At 48.4% G+C, this 21,500-nt stretch overlaps 1 protein-coding gene across 5 annotated transcripts in view; it reads left to right on the forward strand.

The window, feature by feature from the left end:
- Positions 1-21,500, forward strand: part of DDR2 (discoidin domain receptor tyrosine kinase 2) — a 149,368-nt gene that overhangs the window by 66,531 nt on the left and 61,337 nt on the right. For 4 of the 5 annotated variants that reach the window (XM_077886844.1, XM_077886841.1, XM_077886840.1 and 1 more), the window contains one exon: positions 21,200-21,308. In XM_077886844.1, coding sequence (XP_077742970.1) covers positions 21,245-21,308 — 64 coding nt within the window. In that variant the 5' untranslated portion in view covers positions 21,200-21,244. Of the gene's footprint in view, positions 1-11,921; positions 12,352-21,199; positions 21,309-21,500 lie in introns of those variants that run through there. The other variant, XM_077886843.1, reaches the window with a different exon arrangement.

Genomic DNA, 21,500 nt, shown 5'->3' on the forward strand with positions numbered 1-21,500 from the left:
ATATGGTATGTCTGTGAAAATGTACATTCAAACTAAAGTTTTGGAAGCCCTGGGACTGTAGAACTCTAATTTTGGGATTTGAGGACATGACAGGCTGTTAGAGGAGATGGCTCTGAGAGGCTGTAGCTATGAGATGTGGCTCGGTCATTAGTCACCTTCAGGACACTGTGGGTACATGCAGAGTCCAGGCCCCCAAAACTGCTTAGAGCTACTGAGACAGAAAAGGAAACTATATGCTGTGTGATTCAAACCTGTGTTTTCTTTCCCATATTCTGTCTTCTGTATGTGTCATAGGGAAGCGAAATAAGACAAACACTGAGCAGTGTCGGCTTACATTTCAGTGGTATCCAAGACCCTGATAAATAATTTAGGGTTTAGGGAGATCAGAACACAAGAGGAGGAACTGAAAAACAGGTAATTTACTCATGTATGTTTATAGATTCAAACACTTCAGTGCCTGGGACTTTATGACTGACCCCAGTAGATCGAATTATTCTTTATGACTATTAAGTGGTCTTCAATAAGTTTGCTATATTTTCTTGGAAAAGTGATCAATACTACTCTCCAGATCTTATTTCTGACTGAAGCTCAAAGTTACTTTAAGCAATTGAGCCCTAGTAGAGCAAAGTCCTGATACGTCACTTTTGCCACAGGATCTGGGCCAGATGGCCTATGCATAAGATGAAAGGTAACAATGGTCTGCTGTGGTGTCTGCTTGCATAGGTGGTGTGAGCGTGCAAGTGTTCACATGTCCACAAATCGTGGAACTCAGTGGCCATAAGTTATCATTGTGTGAAGCTTCGAATCTGCATCAGCATAAAAAAATAGTTCTTTCAAATCACACATTCCTCTGCGTTGGATTGCCCGTCAGCTTACCCTGTTTGGGGCTGTAATGAACAGACACATAGATGATTAAAACTGGAAGGGATTTTAGAAGTTAGCTAACACAGTCTCTTGCACAACAAAGGACTGTTCCCTACAGTCTTATAAATAAGGTGATTGTTCAGCTTCTACTTGAACACTTCCTGTAATGGGGAGCTCATACCCCGACAAAAAACACACCCCAATTTTGGATGGCTCTAATTTTTAGGATGTTCCCTCTTATGTTTGGTTAAAATCTGCCTCTCTGCAACTTGGTTAGTTATGACTTTGAAGCTGTGCTGTGTGATCTGAATACCTCTACTTTGGAAGAGTGTATCATGTATTTCAAGACCATCAACTCCTAGGGGAGCTTGTTTTTTTTGGCCAGGTGAAACATTCTAAGGTCCTTCAATGAATCCTCTTATTTTCTTTGTAGGGAAATAACTTCTTTCCTTTTCCTACTTGAACCTGTGGACTCTGGAGATTCTGCTCCCTTGTCACAGAGTCCAAAACACTTTCCCCGAGGAAAGTCTCATTCTTCTTATGGTGCCAGCCGTACAGTCTGGAGTTCTTTTCTCCACTTTTCTCATTTTCTTCCCAGCATCCTTACCACAGGCATTATTGTGCACAAAGTACTGAATCATATTCCTTACTCTTGCTTTTGTGTGAATGCTGTCATTCTTCCTTCCCTTTTGGATGATTTCTTCCATTTTCCTTTGAAAATTTTCAACTTCTCCCATCAGCTGGAAAAAAAAGAGTTATACTCTATTAGGAACTTTTCCTTCTCCTCCAGCTATAAAACCAGATTATATTTTCAGCTCATGGAACCAGTGAGTTCGAAAAGACCAAGAATAATATAAAGTCTTATATTCACTCTTGTTTCATGTGGAAGTTGGCTTCCCAACTGGATTCACAAGTGTGACTTTGAGTATAGACCAGTCACTGAGTGTCGCTACTAAAGTCTCTGGGTAGGGAGTTTGTTGATGTGGGCTTAAAAGTAGCTGCTTCTGGCCACAGAATCATTTTTTTCTAGATGTGTCTCCTCAGGCAAAGGAAACAAAAGCAAAAATAAAATTATTGGGACTACACCAAAATAAAGAGCTTTTGGATAGCAAAGGAAACTCTCAGCAAAACAAAAAGGCAGGCCACTGAATGGGAGAAGATATTTGCAGATGATATATCCAATAAGGGGTTAATATCCAAAATATTTAAAGAATTTATACAACTCAACACCAAAAAAAGCCAAATAATGAGATAAAAAAAAATGGGCAGAGGACCTGAATAGACGTTTTTCCAAGGAATGTATCCAGATGGCCAGCAGATATGAAAAGATCAACATCACTAATCGTCAGGGAAATGCGAATGAAAATCACAACGAGATATCACCTCATACCTTTCAGAATGGCTGGAATCAAAAAGATAAGAAATAACAAATGTTGGTGAGGATGTGGGGAAAAAAGAGGAACCCTTGTGTGCTGTTGGTGAGAATGCAGTTTGGTGCAGTCACTGTGGAAAAGAGTATAGAGATTTCTCAAAAAATTAAAGCAGTAATACCACATAATCCAGTAATTCCACTCCTGGGTATTTACCCAAAGAAAATGCAAATATGAATTCAGAAAGATAATGCACCCCGATGTTTATAGCAGCTTTACTTACAATGGCTAAGATGTGGAAGCAGTCCAGGTGACTATCGATAGATGAATGGATAAAGAAGATGTGATGCGTATATAAAACGGAATATTACTCAGCCATGAAAGAATGAGATCTTGTCATTGGCAACAGCATAGGTGGAGCTAGAGAGTGTAATGCCAAGTGAAATAATTCAGAGAAAGACAAATACTATATGATTTCACTTATGTGAAATGTAAGAGACAAAACAAATGAACAGAGAAAGAAAGAGACAAACAAAAAAGCCAGACTCTTAAACACAGAACAAACTGGTGGTTTCTAGAGGGGAAATGGGTGGGGGGGCATGGGTGAAATGGGTAAAGAGGATTAAGCGGTATAGATTTTCAGTTATAAGACAAATAAGCCACAGGGATGAAAAGTGCAGCCTAGGGAATAGAATCAATAATATAATAGTGTCATCTGGTGACAGATGGTGACTCTGCCTATCGTGGTGGCCACTGAGTAATGGATAGAATTGTTGAATCATTACATTATATGATTATATATGAAGTTGATAATTCAATTTTTAAATAGCTGTTTTTAAACACAGTTTAGATTTTATCTTCTATTTCAATCTCATGACTCTTGTTCTCTCAATAGCTAAAGCTCTTTTATTTCTTAAGGTTTATTTATTTATTTGAGAGAGAGAGACAGAGAGAGAGCACAGAAGCAAGGGGAGGGGCAGAGGGAGGGGGAAGCAGACTTCTTGCTGAGCATGGAGCTCAATCCCAGGACCCTGAGATCATGACCTTGAGCTGAAACCAAGAGCCAGACACTCAATGGACTGAGCCACCCATGTGCCCCAGCTCTAGCTCTTTTATTTTCCACTACAGATTGTCAGCATATGAACTTTGGAGCTGTTCATTGTCCACAAGGGACAGTATATGAGAGAGGGCGTGTCCTTGGCATGTCCTTTGTTTTACAGATTAAGAGGAAGAGTCTCAGGATAGAGTACTGAGCTCCTCCAAGTCTACACCGTTAGCGGAGCAGCTAGTCAGGCACCATTTCCGCCAAACCACCCAGCTACCTCACTCTCGGCTTTTGTAGAGAAAGAGACTTACACCATGACTTTTCTGATCTACATTGCATGTGTGTGTGTGCGTGTACGCAGGCCTACCTTGTTTTACTGTGCTTTATCACATTTGCAGATACTTTTTTTTTTTTTTTTTAACACATTGAAGGTTTGTGGTACTCCTGTGTTGAGCAAGTGTAGTGACACCATTTTTCCAACAGGTTTTGCTCACTTTGTGTCTTTGGGTCACATTTTGGTGATTCTCACAGTAGTTCAAACTTTTTTTGTTGTTATTATACTTGTTACGGTGATCTGTGATTGGCGATTATGACTCGCTGAGAGCTCAGGTGGTTAGCATTTTTTATCAATAAATTGGTGGTTAGCATTTTTTATCAATAAATTATTTTTAATAATTAATTAATAATTTAATAATAATAAAAAATTATTATTTTAATTTTTAAAGTCATGATGCTATTGCACACTTAATAGACTGCAGTATAGTGTAAGTAGAACTTAAATGCACTGGGAAACCAACAAATTCATTTGACACACTTTGTTGGGATATTCATTGTGGTGGTGGTCTGGCACCAGACCTACGATATCTCGAAGGTACGCCTGTATACAGCTTTTCCTCTTTCCCACCCAGCACATCGTCTGGTATGTGAGAACTCATCAATAAATGCTGGTTAAGGAATGTCTAGAGCCTTTTATCCTTTTAAAAGTTGGGAATACATTTAAGGGAAAAGGAGCAGTGTGAGTAATGAATACAGCATTCCCAGGGAAGTCAGAGCTCGGGAGACAGTCTGTGCAGTTTGGAAATGTATATCGCAGGGCGCTGGCTGCCATGGCGCCTACAGAGGATCTGTAACTCAGTCCCTGACCTCAGTGAATTTATAATGAGATAAGTACAGTAGGCCCTATACACATGGGATAAAAACAGAGACAAGACTGAATCATATGAAAAGAAAATTAACTTCCAGTCCAAGGCAGTAGGTAATCACCATCAGTGAGGAGTTCAGAGAAGGGAAGGAAATGGAGAGCTTGCTGCTGTGCGGTTCTCGGTTCTCGGTGGAATGGGGTGAGGGGGAAGGAGGAGGGAGGCCAGATGAGGAATGTGCTCTAGGACAGTCCTGTCCATTTAGAACCAGCCACAAAGTAAGTGGCAGAAGAGCCACACACCCACTGTCCACTTAAGTTCCTGAGAGACATGGAGAAGGAAAGGCAACCAACGTTTGCGGACACCTACTAACCAGGAGGTCAACCCCTACGTCCTGATCGCCTGCTCCATGACACTGTGTCAGGTGTGGGGGATTCAGCGGTTGATTCAGACCAACAGAGCAAGGGCTCCCTTCACGGAGCCTATGTTCTAGGGCTGACCAGGCCACGTGGTGGGAACCGGACATTCCAGGTGCTGGTTTTCATGTTCAGTGGATTTCGTAGTAGCTTCCTCCCTCCCAGCCCCCAACCCCCAGCCCCCAACCCCAGCCTTTTCCCAAGACTAACTCCCCTGGCCTAGCTCTGTCCTCTGCGAGCACGTGGGGATCCCCACGATGCGGGTGGTGCACATTCCTGCGGAACTGCCGGGCAGGATCCTCGCAAAAGGAGCTCAGTCCTTCATTTGACTTCAGACCTTCCACTCTCCTTTAAAAATATCTGACTGACACGGTTATGGGGAAACCTTATCCAGGAAGAACCTAAAGCTTAGGGAAGAGTTGCCCACAGGTGGCTTGCCATCAAACACAAATTACTGGCAAATCTCTCAACTTCCTTTTCTGGTGGAGGCACCGCACACGGGGGGGAGAGTGGGGGTGGCGGGGAGGGGTTAGGGTTGGGACTGGCAGGGTGTAGCAAGAGCATCTGCCTCCCCTCACCCCATCTGTCCTGATGTACATGCTGGCTACTTTCCCTAATCATGGTGGGCTGGGGGGGGGGGCACCTTGGAGCGGCAGAGGCGGCCAGCCAGAGGCAGGGAGGGGAGGAGGTGAGGCCGGAGGGAGGACGGTGTGCCTGTGGCCCTGCTCACCGTCCAGCGTGGAGGATGCTCAGGGCCCTTCATCCTGCCTTCAACACCAACTCACCACACGACGAGGCCTCTGAATCCCCCACACCTAACACAGGTGAATCCCCCACACCTAACACAGGTCACCTTACAGAACATGCGTTTGCTCAGGACCCTCTGTGGTGAGCTGACCGGCGTCGTGGTTGCTTCCAGGCCTTGTAGGGCCTCCTGGGTCCCCCTGCAGGTCGGCTCTGCGGCTTTGGGGGAAGTCGAGGGACAAGGCATCCGGCTCCGCGCCTCTCCACATTGCCCACTGGCTCCTTCCCAGCTGATGGATGCTTGTCGTTCTGCTTTGCGGGTGCCTCCCAGGACCCAGGGGGAGGCTCGCCTCATTTCTGTGGAGACCTCTGGCTGGACTCCTCGGCCTCTCCCAGGGGTGAGAGACGGCGGTTCCTGCAGCCTCAGGCCTGGCACCGGCTCGGCCCTGGTGGATCCAGGACCCGGGCCTCCAATCTCTCTCACTCTCTGGGGCCTCTTTGTCCCAGAGTGACCTCGCGGGCTGTCTCCGTGACCGGCTCTTCACGGCCCCTGCCATGGGTGATTTTCATTCCAGATGCGAGCCAGTGGATTCCTGAAAGGGACTATGTGGGCTTCGCTCGCCATCTCCGCTCTGGCCTCGGTCTGGCGGCGCTCTCCTCTGTGGTCTGGACGGGGGACGATGATGGACACAGGCTGCCCGTTGTTTTTGTTTTGTGATATTTAAAGCAACCAAAGCTCTCATTACTGTAATACAGTATGTGCCTGGGCTGGAGGGAGGAGCTGAATCCCTCCCGGGCCGGGGGGCAGTTCTGTTAGGTTGCGGTGAGCCTGGGCCCGGGTTCCGCACCACGCGCGATAAAATTCAGTGTGTCAGGGCCGAGCGGGGCCTCATCCCAACCCCGCTCCTCCTCATCCCAACCCCTCATCTGTAGCCCGATCAGGGAAGGGGATCGCGAGTAGCGGAGCCAGAACCAGAGCTCAGATCCCGAGGTGCACTCGCTGCCAGGTGCTGTAGCTTCTGCGTCTGCCCTCCTCACTTGTTCGAGATCCTTCTGAGGTCCTGACCCTAATTTGCCATTTGTAATTTTATACCATGTTTCTTAACAAAGTGGGCCTTCCGAAATTGTCCAAGCTTCGAGAGCCATAGAGACAGCTGCCCCCCAACCAGAACTTTCGGCTACCCCGAGCCGACCGTGTGGGTGAGTTCGCGTGAGCCGTCCCGACGCCGCGATGCCAAACCCAGCTCCGAGCTCAGGTACCCGGGAGGCTCCCCTTCGTCCCTCAGTGGGAAACAGTGAGCGGCGCGGGGATCAGGTGGGAATGCCCTCCCCGAGTCGGGTTCACTGGCTGGCGGTAGGGTCGAAATCTTGCAAGCGGAGTAGTTGACCATCGCCTCGTGCCTGATGACGATGTCCTGTAGCCTGGGAGTAGGGGTGCTGGGGAAAGCCCGCCCGGCCCAGCTTCAGAGCCGTGGTAGCCAGCTGTCAGGAACCAGAGATGGAAGGCCATTGCACTCGCCACCCGAGCCATCTCCGGCTGATTTTCTCTTCTCAGTGTTTTCTTCTGTACAACGAGGATGATAATCGTAATAACCTCAGGGAGCTGCTAGGAGGGCCACGTGGGAATATTCAGGTGAGACTTAGCGTGCTGCCTGGCATTGAACACGTGCTCCACAAGTGCCTGCGTATTCTCAGGAGCCCTGCGAGGTGCCAAGGGTCCTCGCCCTCCAGGAGCTCCGAGTCCTGCTGCGGAGACAAGATTTTCGCACCGTCCACAAGCCCGGTGACGGAGCGATAGAAGCCCCCACGCGGCACCTGCTAAGTTACGGGGTCTGGATGCCATGGTGTCGAGTCGGAGGAGGAGACCCCTTTAGGCTTGGGAGGAGGGCCGGGCAGGAGCGGGGCCAAGGGACGAAGCTTGTGTACTCCCCCCTCCCAGCGGTCAGCAGGCCAACCGGCTCCCCTGGACGTTCCTGGGCGCCGCGGACCCCCGGGGTCACCCATGCATCCACCAGCACCTTCCGCGCATATGTCCAGACTCTGCCCTGCCCTGGGGATTTAAAGCCACCTTGATAAGGTCCCTCCCTTGGGGGAGGCGCTCACAGCCCAGCTGGGAAGGGGAGGCCGTGGAGCAAGATCGCAGCCGACAAATGTTATGTCCGTGTCTGTTTCTGTCCCGAAGCCAAGCCTCTGAGCCCCAGGTGGGAGGGCTGATGTGAGAGAAGGCGTGATCTACCTGGTGGAAGGGGCTCCCTCTAGGCCACGTCCAGAGGAGCTGGAGGGGGTGGGCCTTCCGCCGGTGGAGTGGAGACAGTGGCTTGACCTCAGGGTGGGCGCCCCCTGACTGCGTGGAGAAGGCTCCCTGGCCGGGACGGGGCAGGTCCAGGTCCTCGGTTCCACACTTGGCCCTGGTGACGTGGCGTCTTGGCCCCGGGCTGGGAGTCGGGGGGCGCGGGCGGCTCTTCCGAAGGCAGGGGCCAGCGGCCAGCACAGGTGGCTCGGTGGGGAACCTCCCGAAGCAGATGGAGTCTGCAGGTGTCTCCGATCCTTAAATAAACTTCTGTTCTCTGCCCGCTTGCTTCGGGGGCTGCCGTGGAAGGCGGCAGAGGAGGGACGGTCTAGTGGCCACGAAGGCAGCCCGTGGAAAGTGTGAGAAGCGCGGCTCCCCTGGCCAAGCGCCTTCCTACTCGGCCGGGAGTGTAGGCCGCGGGGGCTGTTGGTGGGGGCGTGGGGACCCCGACGGGACCAGGCTGTGCCATTCAAACCCAAGCACCGCCAAGAGGCTTTCGGGCTCCGCGATCTGGGCAGAAAGCCGGGGGCCCCGTGTGTCCAGGGTGGTGGAGCCAGCACCCTGGGGGTCTGTGCGTCCCTGGGCCCCGGCTCCGTAACACCCTGGGTTCCACTGTGCCCTGCGAGCCCTGGAGCCAGGGCCGGGTGCCAGCCTGCTCACCCGCTGTCTGGCTGGTTTTCCTGCATGTTTGTCTGTGCATCTGCGGCCCGGAGCTGGCATTGATGACTTTTTTTTCCCAAAGATTTTATTTATTTATTCATGAGAGACACAGAGAGAGAAAGAGAGAGAGGGAGAGAGAGAGAGGCAGAGACCAGGCAGAGGGAGAAGCAAGCTCCATGCAGGGAGCCCAATGTGGGACTCGATCCTGGGACCCCGGGGTCACGCCCTGAGCTGAAGGCAGGTGCTCAACTGTGGAGCCACCCGGGTGGCCCTGATGCTTTTTGTTGTGTTATGTTCAGGTGACCAGGCCTGGGCTGGGCCCACCCCAGACGCCCTTGTCACCGTGGCTACTGGCCTGGTTTCCTTCTCCGCCGCCATCCTATGCATGATTCTGCTACTAAATAACAACTAAATATGAACAAGCACCTGCCATCTCCCGGGCACCGGGCACTGCGCTGCGAGCCCTTTATGTGCATCATCCCGTCTAATTGTGACAGCGACATCGTTTTCAAATTGTGTCCGTATCTCATACTGTCCTGGTCCCTAGATAAGTGCCTTTTAACCACGGCATTAATTGGTATCTGGTTGTTTAAAGGGCCTGACGTGGGGCAGCTGGCTGGCTCAGCTGGGAGAGCGCATGGCTCTTGATGTTGGGGTCGTGGGTTCAAGCCCCGGGTTGGGTGTGGAGCCTACTTTAAAATAATAAACAAATAAATGAAGGGTCTGACCTATATTATGGTTGAAGGTTTCACCACACACCCTGGTTGCCAGGGTCTCAGAGGTGAAGTCCTCCTGCTGAGGGTGGCAGAGGAGGAGAGGGATGTCCGAGCTCTTTGTGGCAAAAGCCCCGTGGTTAGCGCACGTATTCAGGAGGCCCCGAGTATGTAAAGGGGAGACACTTGGGTTGCTTTGCTGCAAGGGAGGTCCCAGCTGGTGTCTGGGAAAGAGGATCTGAGAGCCTGTCGTGGAGAAACTCTGGCGGAACGGAAAGCAGGGCTCGCTGGCAGCGCGCTGCCATCCTCTGGGGTTCGGGAGAGCTTCCTGCCACCCGATGCGAAGGGATCCACTCGCGTCCTGGAGAGTCTGCAGGTGTGATCGGGCTCCTGCAGGAAGCCAGCCCCCCGATGGGGCCCCGGGCTGTTAAGGCACCAGCACGACCATGGCCCCGAGAGAGGGCGGCCCGGGGGGTGGGGGGGGGCGAGGGTGCAGGGAGCCCGAGGCCTGCAGGTGGTGCAGCCGGGTGTGCCGTCACACCCAGGGACCCGCAGCGCGATCACGTCACTGTCCCCACACGTGTGGCCACCGCCCGGCTCTCCTGGGCCCCAGGCCGCCTCCTGCTGTGCTGCATCACAGTTCAGGACCTTTTATGGCTGTCAGGCGACCGCAGGTAAAGGACCCAGTCGGTTTGTCCAGAGGAAGCGTCACTCACGGCGACCTTTAGCACGCGGGTCCCAGGCCAGGGGTTGGTGTTGTTGGCCTTGCCTGCTTTATGAGCAAGGAGGGGACCCGTCGGCCAGGCTTCGTGTCCTCTGAGCACCCGCTGGATAGCTGCTAGCTGGTGCAAAAACTAAAGGCACAGGTAAGAAGCACGCTTTTGGCCTCTGATTCGGCAGATTCATGGAGGGGTCCACGCGTGGGGGCAGCGAGAGTCAGATGGAAATGCAGACATGCAGGAGCACCCTGACTGGGCCATGTTCCTTTTTTTTTTTTTTTTTAAAGATTTTATTTATTTATTCATGAGAGACACAGAGAGAGAGGCAGAGACACAGGCACTGGGAGAAGCAGGCTCCCTGTGGGGAGCCCGACGCGGGATTCGATCTCGGGTCTCCAGGATCACGCCCTGGGCCACCCAGGTGCCCCAGTAATTAAAAAATCTTAGAAAAAAAAGAAATGAGTTATCTGAGAGAGACAGGGCCTAAGGAAGGTGTGTGCACTCAGAGGTTTAGGAAGGACGAAGAGGAGGTCGGCCCAGGGCAGGCCGTGAGGCAGGAGGGCAGAGCTGGTTTGGGGGACCAGAGGCTGGGCCCGGGCCCTGCCCCGCAGTTGCCTGTGTCGAGGCCTCTCCGCTTTCCAGGCTGCCCCACTTTCCTCACCTTTAACCAGAGGGGATGGAGATGGGTGAGCTCTCAGGTCCCCTAAGCTCCCACTGCTGTGGGTCCATATATTTGAAGACTAGAGTCTTTATTCCGTAACCCCCAAGCCCCTCAGAGCCTAGTACCTTGTGCCAAGACCTTCCAGCGCCTGGAAATGCACGCAGGTGCACGCAGTCCGCCCTCTGCTCCCCTGTGTGGGGTGGGGGCTGGGGGGAGGGGGGGGAGGGCCTGGGGCAGAGCGTGGGACGAGGGAGGGCATGGGAGGCTGGTGGGAAAGCTGCTCAGGTGCCGGCCCACGGGGGGTTAGGTGCCAAGGAGGGATGCACATGAAGACGCAGGGGCTGCTGGAGCTCAGCGGGACTCGGTGAGCACCCCCGGGACCCCGCAGGCCCTAGGGTGCTGGGCCACAGCTCTTTCTGTGTTTGCAAACTGCCCTGCCCTCGCTGTCCTTACCCTCCTTCTGCCTCCTGCTCATCCGGCGAAGGCGTCAGATGTGACGCCGATGATGTGGAAAGTAACCTCGCACGATGTCACACAGTCAGGGTTCTGGGCTCCATGTGTCCCTGGTCGGGGGCAGAGTCTTCTGGGGCCAGGATGTCACTCAGCATCCTGTCGTCTCCACAGAGGCCGAGGGACAGAAAGGGAGAGCTACCTGGCTTCCCTCCTCTGCCGCGGCAGACCCAGGTTGTGTCCACCTTCCAGCCCGAGGAGCGAGGAGGAGGAGGGAGCAAAGTGCCCTTCCAAGCAAGGCAGCCGCGCAGCTCGCAGACTCACGGCCTCTGAGCCGGGACCGTGACCTCGGGTGGCCGGGGCATGGCCTGTGTGCAAACACAGATGGGGCGGTGGGGCCCTTGGCCTTAGCTCTGCGGGGCTACACTTTGCGAAGCGCGAGGCTGGGCCTCCCAGAGGAAGGACGGGCTGAGGGAGACTTAGTAAGTCTCTGGGAGCCCATCACCCGAGGCTGGCTGGTGTGTGAGTGTGCCCTTGCACATGCATCCGTGTGCGCGCGCGCGCGTGTGTGTGTATGGGTGTGTGTCTGGGGGCCCGACTCTTGCCAAAACCAAGCTCATTTCTGCATATTTGTTTGCTGAGTATTAAACACTCCAAAGATTGCTCTTTCGAATTGTTGAATCTGAGATGAAAATGAGTCAGCAGAGAGGAAAACAAGCCTGGAGGCCCCGATGGCCCCTGCGTGAAAACATGCGGCCCTAAAGCAAGCATGTGGGGCTTCTCTACCTGCCTCGGCCCCCCGCCCGCGCCCCCGAGGCCCCCCCCCCCCCCAGTACCCCTGGCTTCCCAGTACCGGCGTCTGCTGCAGCCTGACGAGCCTTCCAGAACCCCGCCCTTGCCCGCGGGGAAGGCCTGTCCTTAGGCTGGAGGCTACAGATGACTTTCCGGGAGGGCAGGCACTTCCTCTTCAGACCCCAGGGCAGCCTGAACAGGAAGATCTCTGCTGGGAATCCGGGAAGGCGCCGCCGTCCCCTGGAACCTCCTCTCGGGCCTTGGGACCTGGGAAGCCCGCTGGCCGGGGAGGATGACCATCTGCCAAATCAGATGCGCCTCGCTTCGGAGCTGGGCTGTCTTCCTGAAAACTTGACCGTGACAGCACTTAAGCACACCGGGCCATGCTCTGAATGCCCTGGAAGGATTTACCGGTCAAGGGAACCCGGTGCCCGGTGCGCCGAGCGAACGGCTGTTTGTAAGGTGGAGCCGCACTCGTGATTCAGGAGGTCAGTAAGTAGATGGGGCGGTTCTGGGTGCTGCGCGTCGGTGCCCTCGTACCCCGTGGAAAGCTCTTATTCAGGGGTACCTGGCGCTTCAGGGCTGTGCAGAGAGTTCTTGCGAAATGTGGATAAACGCTGCATGATTTGTGAGTTTGGCAAGTTCAGACGCTTCTCCGAGTGGGGCGTGTACCCCCGGTTCTGCTGCAGGGAAGAAGGCGTGGGTGCTGCTATTCGCACTTGCGGGGAGGAGAAAGCTCCACTATGTGTGAGTTAGGGTCACTCCAAAGGTGCTTGGGAGGAACAGAGACGCCCGCGGTTCCCATCCAGTGAGGGTGAGAGGTCCCCAGGGGTCCCTGCCCAGCCTACCTGCCGTGTCAGAGTGGAAATGATGGTGCGTTGTTCCCCCCAAATAAATGCAGTTACCTGTGATGGCTACATTTCTCAAGATGTTTCTCTTTATATCTACCTATGTGTCATCGAAATCTCCGTCATCTATCATCTATCTATCTATCATCTATCTATCTATCTATCTATCTATCATCTATCATGTATATTCAGTTCTCTAGCAAAGGAAGAGACATGGCGTGGGGCTCCGGTTTGGGAGCCCTGAAAGGCTGTTCCTTGAACCAGGATGGAGCGAGACACCTGACCTTGCCCCGCACCCCGCCTCACTCAGCATCCCAAAGGCATTCAGACCCCTCTCCTAAGTTCCCGTGCCTCGTCCTCAGCTGCCATCCTATTTGGGCGCCAGAGCAGAGCCTGTTACTAGGGCAACAGTCTGACTTTTCAAGGCGGTTGGAGAAGAGGAGTGTGTGTCTCCAGGCGCGTGTGACCTGGAGCTGTAGGCGACACAGGACAGACCAGGAGCGAGCCCTTCCTGTGTGAACTCTCCGTAGGATGGGATGGTGTCGGGCACAAGGTGCTGATGACTCGCTGCATGTGCTCCTGACTGTGTTTCAGGAAGAAGCTTTTAGAAATTCACTCAGTTACTGCGGTAACTTGTCACAAGTTTGACCTTCTAGATTCTTGTTTTTTTGACTTTGTTTTTTTTCATCCTTGCCGATTTCTTGTTGTGGCCATCACACTCCCACCTGCCTCCCATTTACTTCCTGGTTTTCCTGATGGCTTTGACCCACAGCCTGTCCAGATTCTGGTGTGGGCAGACCTGAGATGGAGTGCCAACCGTTCCCATCAGGTCTGGGGGTTCCTGAGCCATGGCTCCCTTTGGGGTCAGTTTGGAGTGTTCATCCAGCTTGGCCAGGGGAGGGGATTTTTGACTGTGAAGAGGGAAGTGAGTTCTTTATTACAAGGGACACATTCTCAGGGCACCTGGGTGGTCAGCAGTTGAGCATCTGTCTTTGGCTCAAGTCATGATCCTGGGGTCCTGGGATCGAGTCCCACATGGGGCTCCTTGCAGAGAGCCTGCTTCTCCCTCTGCCTCTCTCTCTGTGTGTCTCTCATGAATAAATAAATAAAATCTTAAAAAAAAAAGGAGACACCTTCTCTCTGAGCTACATACCTAATGATATTCTTTTTTTTTAATTTTTATTTGTTTATGATAGTCACACAGAGAGAGAGAGAGAGAGAGAGAGAGGCAGAGACATAGGCAGAGGGAGAAGCAGGCTTCATGCACCGGGAGCCCGACGTGGGATTCGATCCCAGCTCTCCAGGATCGCGCCCTGGGCCAAAGGGAGGTGCTAAACTGCTGCGCCACCCAGGGATCCCCCCTAATGATATTCTTTGGAAAATATTGGGCTGTGAGTGGGTGAAGGGACCTACGTCCTTACTTTCCTAGTCTGTAAAGGGAGGTGGTACTCTTTCTCCTCAGGAATGTTGTGAGGCTCAATAATAATGTGTTTAGGGGCACCTACTGAAGTGCAAGTGTTCTAGAAAAAAAAAAAAGCTCAACAAAGTAAGATATAAGCAGCAATTCTCAACTGTTTTTTTTTTTTTGCTTCTACTTTATTCATGTACGAGGTGTCCCAATCAATAAGACTGCTCAGTCCCACAAGTGCTTCTTCAGATACAAGAGAAGTTCCCCACATACCTCTAACCTCTGGGACATGCATGGTTGTAAGCACTCCCCCCCCCATTCTGATAGATTGCCCCCAGAAAATTGTTTTTTGTCACAAAAAGCAATGTAGAAGACATTAACAAGGAACACATTTTCCTTGTTAAGGATCCAAACACGACAAGTAAGGCTAGAGTTTCCTTTTGCTCGCCATTCCCAATCTCCTCTGCCAAGCACTCCTGTCTCTGAGGGACCTACTGTTATCAGCACTGTCTCTGAAGGGTCCTTGCTCTGCCTCTGTTTACCCTCTTATTTGAACACTGGGGGGAGCACTAGAATGAAGCTTGTTTTTAGGGCAGTGTTTACCCTTCTAGAGCTTTTGTGTAGGTATAAAAGTATGTGAGTGTGTGGGTGTATGTGCACTCACCCATAAAGATTTACATAGACCTTGTAACATGTTTGTTCATTCAAAAATACAAGATAGACACCTAACTATGTCACTCTCCAGCTCATCCTTTTAAAGTCTTGCATAGTATTTCACAGTAGGAATATACCGTAGTTTCTGGCATTCTCATATTTGTAGTAATTTCCCCCAAGTTTTTGTTATTTAAAAAAAAATATTGTGCCAACGGTGTCTTCACATCCTTGCCAACACTTCTCTCTCTCTCTCCCTCTCTCTCTTTGATACTGGCCTTTCTGAATAAGTGTGAGGTGATAACTCATTGCAGTTTTGATTTGTATTTGCCTGATGATGAATGATTAAGCATTTTTTTTTCATATGCCTCTTGTCCATTCATGTGTCTTCTTTGGAGAAATGTCTATTCAAGTCCTTAACCCATTTAAAAATTGGGTTATGAGTTTTTGGCTATTGAGTTGTAGTATTTTTTTTATATATTCTGAATATTAATCCCTTATCAGATGTATGGTTTACAGATCTTTTCTCCCATGGTATGGGTTGCCTTTCACTCTGTCAATGGTTTCCTTTGCTGTGGAGAAGCTTTTTAGTTTGGTGTAATCTTGCTTGTTTATTTTTGTTGTTGTTGCCTATGCTTTTGGTGTCGTATCTATGAAATCATCGCCAAGGCCGATGTCATGATGCTTTTCCCATGTTTTCTCCCAGGAGTTGTGAAGTTTCAGGTCTTACATTCAAGACTTTAATCCATTTTGAGTTGATCCTTGTGTGTGGCATAAGATCAGGGTCCAATTCCATTCTTTTACATGTGGGTATCGGTTTTTTTAATACCATTTTTGAAGAGATTGTTCCTTTCTCCAATTGTGTATTCATGGCACCCTTCTCAAAGATAAGTTGGCCACAGCCACTATGGAAGACAGTATGCAGGTTCATTAAATCCTACTTCTGCGGATTTTTTTCTTTTTTTTTTTTTGATTTTTTTCAAGAGAATTGGAATCAGGATCTTGAAGAAGTACTAGCACTCCCACATTCATTGCAGTACTATTTGCAAGAGCTAAGATGTGGAGACAATCCAGATATTGATACGTAAATGAATAAAAAAAATGTGGCCTATACACACAATGGAATATTATATTATTCGGCCTTCAAGAAGAAAGACATTCTGTAACATGCAACATTGATGAACCTTAAGGACATTATGTTAAGTGAAATAAATCAGTCACAGAAGGACAAATACTGCATAGTTCCAAGATATTATAATTATATTATATATTATATCCTGCCCTCAGCCCAGCATGTGATTCTGGATCTCCCTCTGCCTGTGTCTCTGCCTCTCTTTCTGTCTCTCTCATGAATAAATAAATAAAATCTTTAAAAAAATTATCTAATGGAAGAGTGGAATGGTGGTTGCCAGGGACTGAGGGGAAGGGGAAATGGGGAGCTACTAATTAACAGGCATAAAATTAAGATTGAGCAAGACGAGTGCATTCTAGAAATCTGATGTACCACATTGTACCTACGGTGAACAATAACATACTGAACACTGGAAAATTTATTAAGAGAGGAGATCTTACGTTATGTGTTCTTACCACAATAAAATAAAATTTTAAAAATATTCCAAAGCACTTCTTTGTACACACCCCATCGTGCAGGTTCATAAATATTTCTCTAGAGTAACTAATAATAAGTGGAATAGATGGATGATAGGGTATATGCAGTTTTAAATTTAAATTATTGTCTAATTTACACAGCCAGCGGCAGACTACAAGAGTATTTATTCCCCCACATTGTTGCCACATCCATATTATCACACTTAAAAATTTTGCCAACCTAATGAGTCAAATTGGTACTTAATGACGGTTTTAGTGTTTGTCTTTCTGATTCTTAATGAGGTTCAGTACTTTCAGATGTTTACTGGCATTATATTGTTTCTTCTGTTAAATGCTTTTAATTTACTTGGCTGATTTTAATAGTGGCTTTCAAAAAATGATCCATGCATCCATATTTACGTGGGAAATTACTTTGTTATAAAATTTCAAAGATCTATCTTAGCCTGTTGCTTCTCTGTTATGTTTATGATGCCTTTGGTCTCAAAGGCATTTAACATTTTGATGGAAGATTTTATCACTTTTTTCATTTTTGGATTTGTTTCCTTTGTCTCATTTGTGTAGGCCTTCCTTACGGTTAGCTTCTAGCAGATGCTATGCTTTCTTGAAATATTTTTAGAGTTCTACTTCTACATTTTGGGCTTTCTGTTTTGTGTGTGAGTTATGGGTATACCTTTATTTGTTTCCGAATACCCCTTTTAGAATTTAGTAAGTTCCCACTTATATATGAGTCTTTTCTGGGTTGCCTGTTCTCTTCATTGTTCTCTTTATATATTTCTGTGCCAATCCCACACTCGGACAGGGCTTTCCTGACCTCCGTACCTGAAGTAGCCCTCGTTTACTGTCTACTGCATCGCCCCATTGCGTTTTCTTCATGGCACACACATCTCTTTAGAGTTCTTGTTTATTTATTTGTTCGCTTGTGGATTGCAAGCTTCATGATGGCAGCTCCAAGCTGCCTTTTTTAGCACGTGGAATAGCACCCGTAGACACTTAGAGCATAGCTACTGGAAGAAGGGATGAAGGAACACCCCTTGAGCAAGGATATTTACAGTTGAGCTTTATTCTCAAAACTTGCATGAATTGTCAAAAGGATTTGTACTATCAACCAAAGAAGTGGATAGAGAAGGGCCTTTCTACATCCTTGAAGTTCTCCTATGTGTGTTTGTGGCTTCTGCTCACATTGTCGCATTGCTTAAATATGGAACCCTTGGAAAAACTCCCCCAAAGGGGCAGAAAAGGGTGATGTATGCTTATCATAAACCTCGGGTACACTTCCTTTTAGGGTATGGAATTTAGCGTGGCCAAATGTAGTCACTGAATATGTGGCCCAAGGCAATCATTAATTCACGCTGCAAATATTTATCCAGCACTCTGGTAGGTGTTGAGAAAGCAATGGCGAGTAGAATAAACATGGAACTTATAGGGGGAGGGGTGTAGGGGGAGACCCTAATTAGACACTACAGCAAAGAGTATGTAATTAGAAACTAGGATCATTTCTTTGTAGAAAAATAATAAGAAGCTTTTAGTGCGTGCAACCAGAAGGCCAGAGAGTAGTTCACAGAGGAAGTGACTGCTGAACAGAGCTTTGATGTAGACAAAGAGAGCACGAAGCATTTTGGCGGAGGTCCTGAGGCAGAAGCAGGAGTGTAGCTCTGGTGACGTGCGTGGGCAGAGGCCAGATCAAAGGATGACGACAAAAACAAAACAAACAACGACGACGACGACAAAACCCATGTGGGTATTGGAGTAATACAAACCCTGGGTTCGCATGAGTTTTGGCACCTGTCAGCTGTGTAACCAGATCAGTTTTAACCTCTTCCTCCTCAGTTACCTTGCTGATGAAAACTAACCAACTTGGGTTACCGTGAATATTACATGAGAGAGTCTTTGGCACGTGTTAGAGATCTGTGGTGTAGTTAGGGTACTTCACTTCTTCCGTGTTTGTTAGCTGCCAACACCTTAATTTTAAGCAAGCAAAGCAGAAATAGTCACTTGTTTTGGGGATTCACAGCCTGAAACCAAGCTGCAGTTTCCAAAAGGAAATGCAGTCAAAATTTTTTGAACATCTGATAGGTTCTACTTCATTCCGTGAAAAACCATTTTTGAGCACCTGCTTTGTGCAAAATAGAAAGTATTCTTCAGGGGATACAAGGATGAGCCATTTTGAAGGTAATGACTACATGGGTAAATTTATAACCGTGTCACAGAGAATCTATGGAGGCAAGATCAGTGTGTGTTTTGGTGAACGAGTGAGGTATAAAAGATGGGCCCAGTAGAAGGAACCACCGGGGATGGCTATGGTGGGGAGGAGGGCATGGCCAACAACTCAGGAGAAAGGTGCCATGAGAGAGAATTGTAGGACTCCCTTACAAAAGGAGAGGGCAGTTGGCCTCGGCAGTGCTCGCAGGGCCAAATGGTTGCACGCAAGGAGCTCAGTCTTTGTGGAAGGACATCCTGGATTGTGGTCATGGCTGGTGCTGGAGTACAGCCACGACCAATGTCTCCAAGATCTGCCTGCGTGCTTCTCTGGACATACTAGTTTGGGGACTCTTTGATGGAAACACGATGTTCTTGCTGCTGGCAGTGACTAGGGATGCTGCGACACATATCTACCCATCCAAATCAGTGCCATGAGACCATGCTTATCTTTTGTGGTCTTTGGATCACCCATCGCTGACCCCCACCATAAGGCCACTTTAGTCTTGTGTGTTTGATTAGTTTTGGCTCCATCCTCTCCAGGCATATGAATAACTGCTTTGGTGCTGTGGTTTGGTGTGTGTTTTTTCTTTTTTCTTTTTTCTTTTTTTTTACCACTTTTTTTGAGGAGGGCAGATCAGAGTTCTACTGCCTAGAAAACATCATGGAAAGCTTCTGTTTCCTCAAACAGGGTCTTGGCTATGTTAGCACATTATTTACTCTCTCCCCATTGTAGCCCATTATAATCCTACTAGCTTTCAAGAACCTGATCAGATCAGAGTTCTCCGTGAAGCCTTCTTTAATCACCCCAGCTGAACGGGATTTTGTCTTCCTTTATAATTATGTATTACAGGTTATTTATAACAGTGGATCCAGTGTTTGGTTGATGACTGGTGTTACCTGGAGAAAACTTTTGAAGAAAATTTTTATTCTAGAACAACTTTATATTTACAGAATCAATGCAAGGATAGTGCATGAAATTCCTGTTTATCCAATAGCCAGTGTGTCTCCTATTATTAACGTTGTACATTAGTATAGGACCTTTGTCACAGTAAATGAACCAATGTTGATACGTTATTATTAACTAAAGTCTATACTTTATTCAGAAGTCCTCAGTTTTCTGCTGATGTCCTTTATCTGTTCCAGGATGGTCCTTCAGGGCACCACACTACCTGTAGTTATGACGTCTCCTAAGTCTCCCTTAGCTGTGACAGTTTCTTGGACTTTCTTGTCTTTGGTGATCTTGACAGTTTTGAGGATTACTCAATAGGGATTTTGGAAAATGTCCCTAAATTTGGATCCGTCTGATGGTTTTCTCATGATCAGACTGAAGTAATGAGTTTTTAGGAGGAAGACCACAGAGGCTAAGTACCATTCTCATCACATCATATCCAGGATATGTAGTATCAGTATGACTTATCAGTGGTGAGGCTAACCTCCATCACCTGGCTTGAGGTTGTGTTCATCAAGTTCCTCTGCTGAAAAGGTCCTTTCTCCATGTCCATACTGGGCTCTTTGGGAGAAAGTCACTGTGCGCAGTTCACCCTAAGGGGAGAGGTTATGTGTCAACTCTTTTAAGAGCTGAGTGTCTGCCTAAATTATTTAGAATTCTTCTGAATGGGAAATTTTTCTGTTCTCCCCATTTGTTTATTCAATCATTTATTTATATCAACACGGACTTGTAGATATTTATTTTATACCTTGAGTTATAATCCAATACTACTTTATTTATTTTGTCACTCAAGATGTTCCAGCTTTGGCCACTGGGAACTTTTTCAGTTGATTCCTGTGTCCCTTTGATACGTCCCCATCATTTTGGGGGGTGTATGCTTTCTTGATTTCTGTCACTAAAAGATTCTGTATGTGTCCTGCCCCAGACCTGGGATCAGCCACGTCTCCAGGGAACTCTGGTTCCTTTTTTTGAGGTATTGAAAACCAAGATGGGGGCACCAGGCTTACTTGCGGACATCATGGTGTCTGGCTTCCAGGCCCTCTTGGCCGACACAGCAAAGAGACCATGTGTGTATGCTAACCTGTATATATGCCTATATCTGTAAATGTTCCATATGTAACGTTATGTATCTCTATTAAACTGAATGTGAGTTCATACTCAGTGTCTCAACCCTAAGCCCTTACCACACAGGTCATTTGGGGGAATTTAAAGACACAGAATCCCAGGTACCTACCACTCCAGAGCCAGTAAAGTCAGGATCAATATTGACCTTAGATCTTTTGAAAGGCAAACACATTAACACCATGGAATGTTTTTCTTGGTTTAGTTTTGGAATCAATATCAAAATTATGAAAACTTCATAAACGTAGGTTTTGTTTTCTCACCATTTGCAATTTGGGTAGTTTTATATCTCAGTAAAAGTTTGTTGCCTGTCTAAAATTTTGCTAATTTTAATTCCACAATCTAATAGAGTTTGGAAATTCCTACATGATGTGACTTTTGAGTGTCCCAATGGTTCTCAAAGTCTGTGATTTGAAGTCCCTGATATAGAAATAAAAACGCTAAGAACACAAATATAATCGTACAAGTCATATTCATTCATGTTGACAGTATTTATGTCACTCATTTCCTCTCCTCTTTCTTGTTTTCTCGAATTTTTTGGTGGGCTGCAGTCTCCAGTTCCAACACCATCTTGTGAGCTGAACTCCGTTCCCAGGATGCCCTTGATGCTGCTCCTGCTGCTGCCCATCTTGAGTTCTGCAAAAGCTCAGGTCAATCCAGGTAACACAGCCATTGCTCAGCCACATGCTGGAAGAGTCCATCAGTGTTCATCTTGGGAAAGACCCTGCCAAGGGTACCCAAAGGGTTCCTTCCTTCCTTCTCTTGCTTTCCCTTCCTTCTTTCCTTCCTTCCTTCCTTCCTTCCTTCCTTCCTTCCTTCCTTCCTTCCTTCCTTCCTTCCTTCTTTCTTTCC

Source organism: Canis aureus, chromosome 38, assembly GCF_053574225.1.
Source record: "Canis aureus isolate CA01 chromosome 38, VMU_Caureus_v.1.0, whole genome shotgun sequence".
NCBI classification, from domain to species: Eukaryota; Metazoa; Chordata; class Mammalia; order Carnivora; family Canidae; genus Canis; species Canis aureus.